The sequence below is a fragment of the Phascolarctos cinereus genome, unplaced genomic scaffold (genome assembly GCF_003287225.1).
Source record: "Phascolarctos cinereus isolate Bilbo 61053 unplaced genomic scaffold, phaCin_HiC Scaffold_1;HRSCAF=81, whole genome shotgun sequence".
Classification (NCBI taxonomy): domain Eukaryota; kingdom Metazoa; phylum Chordata; class Mammalia; order Diprotodontia; family Phascolarctidae; genus Phascolarctos; species Phascolarctos cinereus.
The window spans coordinates 198416634-198427160 of NW_027555514.1; the positions used below are offsets into that span (position 1 = coordinate 198416634).

The window sequence follows — 10527 nt, forward strand, 5'->3', positions numbered from 1 at the left end:
CTTGGCTTTGGCTCCTATTATTTTAAATGTCACTTACTGAAATAATCACTTAACTTCCAGATATTCATACTTTGATGGGAAAGGTAGTCACGTAGATGAAGTTTAGTTAATATATTTCTTTTAAAACCAGATATATGGCTGATAAAGAGCTGTCTTCTGAAGCAGCATAGTAAAAAAGTCAGAAGACCTGAACTCAAATCATGGTTTGGTTACTTATTGGTTACTTACATAGCGTTTGGCAATAACTTCTCTAGATGCTGGTTTGCTTGACCAAAAAAGAAAAAAAAATGAGGAGATTGGACTAAACTGTATCTAAAGCCCCTTCCAGATTTGAATCCTATGAGGTGTCTTCTCCTGCGGTTCTTTTTTTCAAATCAGAGGAGAGGAAGTGAAAAGACCAAAACTAGGTGATGCATGGGGGAAGGGTTCTACTCAACATGTCCTCCAAGGTTCCATAGGCATTCATAATCCCTCTCTACTCAGGCCATGGAGAAATGTAAGGATGCAGGCCTCGTGAAATCCATTGGAGTGTCCAACTTCAACCGCAGGCAATTGGAGATGATCCTGAATAAAACTGGGCTTACATATAAACCTGTCTACATCCAGGTAAAACAATTCCTTTCCTAGTACAGTTTCTTTCCTATTCTTCCCCTTCCTGATAAATGAGTGGAGGGACTACAGATCCCTGCAATTCTTATCTTCATCATGGTCTTACATTTCATTTTTTCTTCTTGAAACTGTTTCTTCCTACTCACATTTTTCCAGTTTTTAATAAATAAAACTTATTTCTTTGATCCTTTAAACCGTAAAACTTTTCACAGACATGTAAGGTTTCATTCTATATAATCCATAAGGTCATTTGAGTCTATTTTTATTAGAGTTGATTTTCTATTCAAAACTACTCACATAATACCTAAAAGCTATGTTTCTTCAAACACATTTAAACACTATTTTTTTTTTATTAAACCAAAGTTCTTTTCCTACTTCTTTCAGGAATCAAACTATTCATCAGTGGCAGTATCTGAATGTTACATTCTTTATTAACTTATTTAAGTCTTTTCCTGAACTGAAAACTGCTATTTCTGCCCCTTTCAGCACTAATGGCTCTATGTGAAAAGGGCCTTAAATAGACATGCTAACATTCTGTGCTTTGAGTTATAACTAGGTAATTCCTAATGCCTTTGATTATCAAAATGCTTAATATTGTCCTTTTTGGCCTCATGCATCTTATTTTTATAAGCCCAAACTTCAGTATTAATTGTACTTCAGGTGCAATGCCATCCTTACCTGAACCAGAGCAAATTGTTGGAGTTGTGCAAGTCAAATGATATCATATTGGTAGCATATAGTGCCTTGGGATCCCACGGAGAGGCTCCATGGTGAGAAAGGGGGTCTGTAATGGATTCCTTAATCACTAGTACAGTTGACTGCCCAAATTTTTGCTTGCTTACAAATTGTGTAACATTGAGTAGCAGAAACAGCATTCATTGTGGGGTTGTAATTAACTGGATTTGACTCCCATTTGACTTCTGGCATTTTGCTAATTGCATGGTCTTGAAGAAATAATTTAACCTTTCTGAGCCCCATTTCATTATATGTAAAAAGAAGACAATAACATTTGTCCTGACCACCCCATGATATTAGTATGAGGTTGGAATGAGATGTCTATGGAAATGCTTTGAAAAACATAAGAAGCTTGGGCAGCTAGCTGGCGAAGAGGATAGAGCACCAGCCCTGGAACCAGGAGTACCTGGGTTCAAATCCAGCCTCAGACACATGACACTTACTAGCTGTGTGACCCTGGGCAAGTCACTTTTGCCTAGACAAAAAAAAATGTAAAAAGCTAAAAGATGATTGCTATCTGCATGGTATTGAACTCTTCCCCACTTCCCCAAACACAGACTTCAAAATGTTTGCTTTCCCTTGCAGGGTAGATGAAAGTACTCCCGTTCTCCTAGAAGATCCAGTTCCAGGAGCTATTTCCAAGAAGTACAATTGAACACCAGGCCAGGTCACCCCCTGATACCAGATTCAGCAAGGGGTGGTAGTCTTGGTAAAGAACTTCAGTGAAAGGCGGATCAAAGAGAACTTTCAGGTGAAGAGGCATGGACAGTGTTGGGTTAAGCGGCTGCAGAAACTCTGGTGCTGGTGAATAGAATATTGGAGAAAATGATGAAAAATAGAGAAGTCTGGAAGCTGGTCATTAGGAAGGTGACTCCTAAAGAATCTAGTGGACTTCAGTGATTCAGTCTGGTGGACAAAGTGTGAATTCACCCACATTCTCTACTATTTTCAAAAGATCTCCAAGAAACTAGTTGTTCATTTCAATTTTCTGAGGAGACTGTGAGGGTGGCGTTTATGTAACATACACTTTGGAATAACTGCGTGGTATTTACTCACTTTATATTATGTTTGTTTAATATAAAGAGATACAAAGTAGTTAAATACACAGTAGTTTGGGAGGGAGAGCATTCACAGTTAAGGGGATCAGGAAAGACTTCATATGGAAGTTGGTACTTGAGATATACCAAAGGAAGAAAGGGATTCTGTGAGGTAGAATGGCAAAGAGAATGCATTTCAGGCAAAGGGAAGGAGATAGGAGACGCAGTGTTGTGCATGAGGAATCAAGAGAAAGATGAGTTGTGGCCAGATTGATGTCCTCAAGATAATAAGGATTTGATTGAATAAGAGAATGACACAGTGAGATCTGCACTTAAGGTTAATGACTTTGTCAGCAATAAGGAGAATGGACTAAACTGGGGAGTCACTTGAAGGAGAGTGATCAATAATCCAGGTGAGAAGTGATGATGGTAGCTGTTTGAGCAAAGGATGAGATATAAGAGATGTTGAGGCAGAAACAGCAAGATTTGACAACTAATTATATTTGTGGGGTGAGGGAAAGTGAGGAATTAAGGGTAAAACCAAGATTATGAACCTGGGAGACTGGAAAACTAATGGTTCTTTATACAGAAATTGGGAAAGTTGGAATGATTGTTGCTTTGGGAATAATGATAATGACTTCTGTTTTGGTCATATTAAATTTCAGAGGTCTTAAGCATCTCTGTTTGAAATGTCTCCTTTGGAGATCTGATAAAAGTGAGCTCTGTCTCTCCTTCCTACCTCTCCTATCATTCTCCCCACTCTTCTGGCTGCCTGAGATGGCAGACATTAAATCCAAAACTTCTTTAAAATTGTTAACTTTTCATTTAATTGGTACTTCAGCTGCAGGGTAGTGGATTCTTCTCCAGCCCCTTCCCTTTACTCTCTCTGTCTCTCTCTGTCTCTGTGTCTGTCTGTCTCTGTCTCTGCCTCTATGTTTTTCTTTCTCTGTCTCTGTCTCTCTGTCTCTGTCCCTGTCTCTGTCTCTGTCTCTCTCTCTCTCTCTCTCTCTCTGTGTCTCTCCCTCTGTTTCTCTCTCTCTTCTTCAAATGTGTTTCTTGTCAACAACATATTGTAGGATTCTGGTTTTTAATCCTCTCTGCTGTCTCCTTCCATTTTATGGGTGAATACATTCCATTTACATTCACAGTCGTGATTACTGTGTATTTCCTTCCATCCTGGTTTCCCTCTGTGTATCCTTCTCGTTCTTATTACTCTGTGCCTCCTCACCCGCGTTTTGCTTCTGTCCACCACTTGTCTCAATCTGCTCTCCCTTTTATCAGTCCCCCTGCTGCTCTTATTCCCCACCCCTTCTACTTCCCTATATAGTAAGCTAGGTTCCTGTATCAGAAAGAGTGTATACGTTATTCTCTCTTAAAGCCTCTTTCATGTGAGATAATTTACCCCATTGTACCTCTCTTCCCTCTGATCCCAGTGCAATCCTCTTTTCCATCCCTCATTTCTTTTTTATGTCATCACATCAAAAGCCACTTATAGCTGACCCTCCCTCTATGTATACTCCTTCTAACTGGACTAACACTGACACACTTCTTAAGAATTAGATGTATCACCTTTCCTTGTAAACAGTTTAACTGTATTGAATCCTTTATGTCTTTTCCTCTTTCCTGTTTGCCTTTTATGCTTCTCTTCAGTCTTGTATTTGAAAATCACATTTTCTGTTCAGCTGTTGTCTTTTTCTCAGGAATGCTTGAAAGCCCTCTACTTCATCAAATAAATATTTTCCCACTTGAGGGTTATATATTCAGTTTTTATAGGTAGGTGATTCTTGGTTGTGATCCTAGCTCTTTTGCCTTCTGGAATATAATATTCCAAGCCCTTTAGTCCTTTAATGTGGAAGCTGCTAAATCCTGTATAATCCTGACTATGGCTCCACAATATTCCAATTGTTTCTTTCTGGCTGCTTGAAGTATTATTTCCTTGACCTGGGAGTTGTAGAGTTTGGCTATAATATTCCTGGGAGTTTTCATTTGGGGATCTCTTTCAGGAGGTGTTTGGTAGATTCTTTCAATTTCTATTTTACCTTCTGGTTCTAGGATATCAGGGGACTTTTTCTTGATAATTTCTTGAAATATGTCCAGGAGCTTTTTTTTTTTATTATAGTTTCAAATGTTTTCAATTGTCTCCCTTGAATCTATTTTCCAGGTCAGTTCTTTTTCCAATGAGACTTTTAACATTTTCTTCTACTTTTTCATTTTTAAAAATTTTGTTTGATTGATTCTTGATGTTTCATGGGGTCTTTAGCTTTCACTTGCCCAATTCTAATTTTTAAGGAATTATTTTCTTCAGTGAGCTTTTGTACCTCCTTTTCCATTTGGCCAATTATTTTTAAGGAGTTGTTTTCTTCAGTGAATTTTTGTATACATTTTTCTATTTTCTGTGCTTCCTTTCCCAAGCTGTTGACTCTTTTTTCATGATTCTTTTGCATCACTCTCATTTTGTTTTCAAATTTTTCTTCTACTTCTCTTATTTAACTTTAAAAATCCTTTTAAAGCTCTTCCAGGAGTTCTTTTTGAGCATGCTGGTAGTTTTTTTTGGGGGGTCCTGAAACTAATTTCACATTTTTTCTTTGAGGCTTGGCATATAGGTGTTTTGACATTGTTGCCTTCTTCTGAGTTTGCGTTTTAATTGTTCCTGCCACCATAGTAACTTTCTATGGTCAGTTTTTTAAATTTGTTTTTTGCTCATTTCCCAGTCTATTATGTGACTTAAAGTTCGACTCTGTTCCTTGGGTGGAGGGGACACTATCCAAAGCTTCTTGTACTGGGATAGAGGGACCTCACCACTGGTCTGTTGTTCTTGGGGTGAGAGGTCTCTCAGCTGCCTGCTGCTCAGGGGCTGTGGGGCCTGGCTTCTGACCTACTGTGCCAGAGTCACTGACCTGAGCCTAGACTCAGGACTTTGATGCTGGTTTGACTGGATGCTGCCTGCATTGTACTGTGTTCCCCTTTTACCTGTGAGACAGACTTTTCCTACCAACTTTCTAAGTTGTATTTGGCTGGAAAATTTTTTCACTCTGTCTTTTCATTGGTTCTAATGCTTTAGAATTGAATTTGAGACATTATTTTATAGTTATTGGGAGGTGAACTGCATATTCTACCTTAATCTGCAATGTTCTCTTTTAATTATTACTAAAGCTAACTTAAAGTGATAGATCCTAAATGTTGGTTCTTTGCTAAATTATTCATCTCTGGGGAGTGCAAAGAAGAGGAACAGGGCTTTGAAGTTAGTACTTGATGAAGAAGAGGAATACTGAGGAGAGGGCGTAGAGCCTTTCAGCCTGAATTTTAATAGAGGGATCCAGTTAGGGGCATGGTAGCTATACGAGAGGGAATCTGAATGATTTAAAAATATTTTACAAATTTCTGAAGTTGGGTGACAACCATATAATTAAGATGTCATGTTCCACCCTGCTAACACCTTCAAAACCAGAACAAAGAAGGAGTGAAAGCAATAGCATTAGGGAAAAGAGAATGAATAACTATGAGAATACTTCAGGCACATTTCCTTCTCACATTGTGGAAATGTTGGCTAAGGCAGTGGTTCCCAACTTTTTTGCTCTCCAAACCCTTTCCAACAACAACATACAACGTGTTGTGAATCACCAGAGTAATTTAATACACTGTTCATAACATTGTTTTAGATTTATTTATGAAGTGCTTAAAATACCAGTGACAAATTTTACACAAAAGCTCCAAATTGTAATTTACATTATGTAATTATAAAACATAAATGTTATTCTACCCATAATTATGATAACTCTAAATAGAAAGTAAAACTCCAATTATAATTATCCATATTTTATATGAGACATTAGCTAAGAATTGAAAAAGAGAATTCCAGTAAGACCTCATATTCTTACAATTATCAGCAAGACTTCATATTAAATGTATTTGACCAACTTTGTTGAATATGACTAACATAATGAAATAAGTTACAATTTGGAATATGTGTAACCTAATACAGTAATCATACATAAACTTAATTTTGACATATGACTTTTTTTATTTGAACAGAACTTTATAACATTTGACCTAACAATAGATAAACACAGTCTTAAAACTTTTTCTACATCAAGTTTATCTCTGTATTTTAATTAAAAATAAGAATAAAGTGAAAATGCTTGCTCCCTTAAATAATGTGGTGGAAAATGGTAGGAGAATTTTATAAGCTATCTGTGTTTAAAGATGGAAATTCATTTAAAATTTTTAGCCATGTATCTAATTAATGAAAATACATAGCTAGTTAAGATATAAAAGACTTATTTTTCTACTGTCTAAGTAGCATTGCATTAAATGATAAATATACTTAAGGTGCAATTACATATATTGTTTAATTTTTTTTTAACAATTTTTATATCTACATCAATCTTTGTAAGGAGAGAATCTCTTCAGATATAACTTCATTCTTGTCTACCACTGGCATGACTGGCTATTCCCTCAAAGACACTCTGTGAAACATTGATGAGTGTTGACAACCAGTTCATTTAAACTGAAGAATAATATCATAAGTAGAAGATATAGTTAAATGAGATATATTGCAATGAGAGGCAATATAAGGTTTGTTTCTTCTGAATGCTTGTGACAGTCCGTGGTAATTTCAAGGTAGCTTATGTGTGCTTGTGGATTTCAAACAGCCTGACATTTATTTGAACTGCAAGAATGTAAATGCTCATAGCATCTTGATCATGTGATTATCCCACTGATGTGATAGAATTATCAGGTAACAAAGGGGAATGAAAGATCTCTGTGATGTGGTATATAGAGTGCAAATACTAGTATGCTTATACATTTGATCACCTACTGGAAATATGTTTGCACTCAAATATTGGACTCCTGTGACCATAGGTGTTTGGAAACAATTTGGTGACAGGTTGAGAAACTTCAAGAACATGTTGCACTAAGTCAGAAGTGGTCAGTTTGGTGTCAGCCATACAGACACAGAAATCATTGTGTGTATGATGGTTTTGAATTTTTTCAGAAACAAACTATATTGTTTCAAATATAGATATGGTTGTTGTCACAGTGGAAAATATGGTTGCAACAAATTTCGGGCAATTATTTGCTATGTAAAGCAGAATTAAAAATTTTTAAACATAAACCTGTTGGATCAATATCCTGAATCACAAGTGGTTCATGATGAGACCAATGCAAAGTTCTAGATTAAGGGGAAGCTCTATAACTCTGAAAGGAGGAGTCAGAAAAGGGTTACTCTACCCACAAGAAGATGGGAGGCTATCAAGTGGGAGTAGCTAGTTTACAGAGTTATAAAAGTCTCAGTGCAGAATGTGACCAATTCCATCAATTAAGTTACCTGTTCTATTCTGAGATGCCATAAGCAGATTCTACTTATTACAATATCCTCTTTTCTCTGGCATGTGTTTGAGTTCCAGTTAACTCCAGAAGACATGAAAGTCATTGATGGCCTTAACAAAAACCTTTGTTACCTGACCCTTAATCAGTGAGTTTTTGCTCTTAACGCCTAACTTTCTCTTAGAGGTGTGTTACTGTAGGGATTTAGGGTAGTACTTTAAAGGAAGGAGTCCTTTTTGAAGTCCTTCATGGAGAAGTTATAAATTTACAAAGTATGATATTTTGCAGTGGTCATCAAATCTCCTCTTCCTCTTATCTGAAACAGCATTCTGGACCTCTCCTACGCTTGGTCAGGTCTGAAAAAAAAGCTTTTCAGCAATTGATGGTCAAAGGTAAAATTGCAATTAGGTGTTTGCAACTTCAGTCATTTGTCTGCCTTCAAACATGGCTGTTCAGTTCTCTATGTAGTCCTCCTCTCTTTGTCTTTATAGTTTAATAGAAAACTTGTATTTTGTTGTAGATGGATTTTATCATTTTTTCATGCACAATGGATCTTTTTTTCCCACTTTCAGTAATCAAACTTCTCCCATACAAAAGGAGCAGTACTTTATATCAGGAACTTAGGTTTTAATTATGTTTTGATGCTTACTAGCTATGAGGCAATGAATGAGTCCCTTTTCCTCTCTGAATCTCAGTTTTTTAGAAAATTTGGAAAAAGAAGAGTTTGGATTAGATGATCTCTAAGGTCTCCAAATTAGGTCTGAAGGGTGCCCTAGGGCCTTGATTCAGTGAAGATGAGCACTAGAGCAACATTCTTTAATGTTACCATGGAAGGGTATATTCATAGGCATTCAAGGATAGATGAAGAAAACTGGGTGTAGCTTCCTCCAAATCCATTTCATATGAGGATTGTTGTACTCCTTTATCATTCTCAGGAAGTGAGGTTCAGAGAAGGCCCACACCTCTTCCCATGACTGCTTTCATTCTCATTAGGTGACTGGTTCCACATTAGCCTGGGGTTATTGGGAAATTATATAAACATGATCATTAAAATAAACATGGTACACATTTTTGGTTTTCTCTCTAACTTTGCCACCTTATTTTTCATGTCTAAAACTGAGCTCATTATCTTTACTTTACACACGCTTCACCTCAAACTTTCCCTATTACCATCCTAGCCCCAAAGCTTACAACCTAGGTGTCATCCTTGACTCCTCACTCCCCCCCCCATTCTCATGTTCAATCTATTGCCAAGGCCTGTTGATTTCACCTTTGCAACATCTTTTGAACATGATGCTGCTTTCTCTCCTCTGATACTGCCACCACTGTGGTGCAGGCCCCCTTCCCCTCATACCTGAACCATTGTAATAGGCTTCTGATAAGTTTGCCTGCCTTAAGTCTCTCCTCATTCCAGTCTATTCTCCATTAAGCCACCATGTCAGCTAAGAAACTGTCATGACTTCCTGTCATCTCCAGGAGCATATATAAAATTCTCTGTTTGGCATTTAGAGTTCTTCCTCCCTGCCTTTCCAATCTTCTCACTCTTTACTCCTTGCCATGTATTCAAGCATCCAGTGACCCTGGCCTGTCATTTTTTATTAAGAAGACATGACATCTTAGGCTCTGGATGTTTTCTCTGGTTCTCCTCTATTCTTGGAATACTCTTTCCCTCACCTCTGTCTCCTGGCTTCACCGGCTTTCTTCAACTCCCAACTAGACTTCTGCCTTTTACAGGAAGCCTTTCCCAACCCCTCTTAATTCTAGTACCTTTCCTCTTTTTTTATCCCCCCCACTTAATAGTATTTTATTTTTCCATTTATATGTAAAGATAGTTTTCAACATTCACTTTCCCAAGATTTTGAGTTCCAAATATTTTTCTCCCTCCCTCTCCCCCTCTTTCCCCAAGACAGCATGTAATCTGATATTATTAAAAATCCTAGCAGAAGATCTAGAAAGAGAAATTCCATTTAAAATAACCATAGACAATACAAAATATTTGGGAGTCTACTTGCCAAGATAAACTCAGAAACTATATGAATACAATTACAAAACACTTTTCACACAAATATAGTCAGATCTAAATAACTGGAAAAATATCAGTTGCTCATGTGTAGGCTGAGATAATGTAATAAAAATAATAAAAATGACAATTCTACCTAAATTAAGTTATTTATTCAGTGCCATACCAATCAAACTACCAAAAATTATTTTATTGAGCTGGAAAAAATAATAACAAAATTTGTCTAGAAGAACAAAAAGTCAAGCATATGAAGGGAATTAGTGAAAATAAATGCAAGGGAAGATGGAAAAGTACCAGATATAAAACCGTATCATAAAGCAGCAATCATTAAAACTATTTGGTACTGGCTAAGAAATACAGTGGTAGATCAGTGGAATAAATTAGGTACTTAAGACACAGTAGTCAGTGACTAGAGTAATGTACTATTTGATAAACCCAAAGATTCCAGCTTCTGGGACAAGAACTCACTATTCGACAAAACTGTTGGAAAAACTAGAAAATAGTAAGGCGGAAACTAGATATAGACCAACAAATTACACAGTATACTAACATAAGGTCAACATGAGCACATGATATAGACATAAAGAGTGATACAATAAGCAATTTAAGAGAGCAAGGAATAGTTTACCATCAGACCTATGGAGAAGAGAAGAAACTTATGACCAGACAAGAGGTAGAGAACATTACGAAGTACAAAATGGATATTTCTGATTACACTAAAAAGTTTTTGCACAAAGCCAATGCAGCTAAGATTAGAAAGTAAGCAGAAAGCTGGGAAACAATTTTTACAGCCAGTTT

At 36.8% G+C, this 10527-nt stretch overlaps 1 protein-coding gene across 1 annotated transcript in view; it reads left to right on the top strand.

Moving 5' to 3' along the window:
- Positions 1 to 482: 482 nt before the first annotated feature.
- LOC110218733 (aldo-keto reductase family 1 member C1-like) overlaps positions 483 to 10527 on the top strand; it is a 25547-nt gene continuing 15502 nt past the window's right edge. The window contains 4 exon segments of the mRNA XM_078150109.1: positions 483 to 606; positions 1270 to 1379; positions 1930 to 2095; positions 7775 to 7857. Of these exon segments, the coding sequence (XP_078006235.1) occupies positions 487 to 606; positions 1270 to 1379; positions 1930 to 2095; positions 7775 to 7857 (479 nt within the window). The 5' untranslated portion in view covers positions 483 to 486.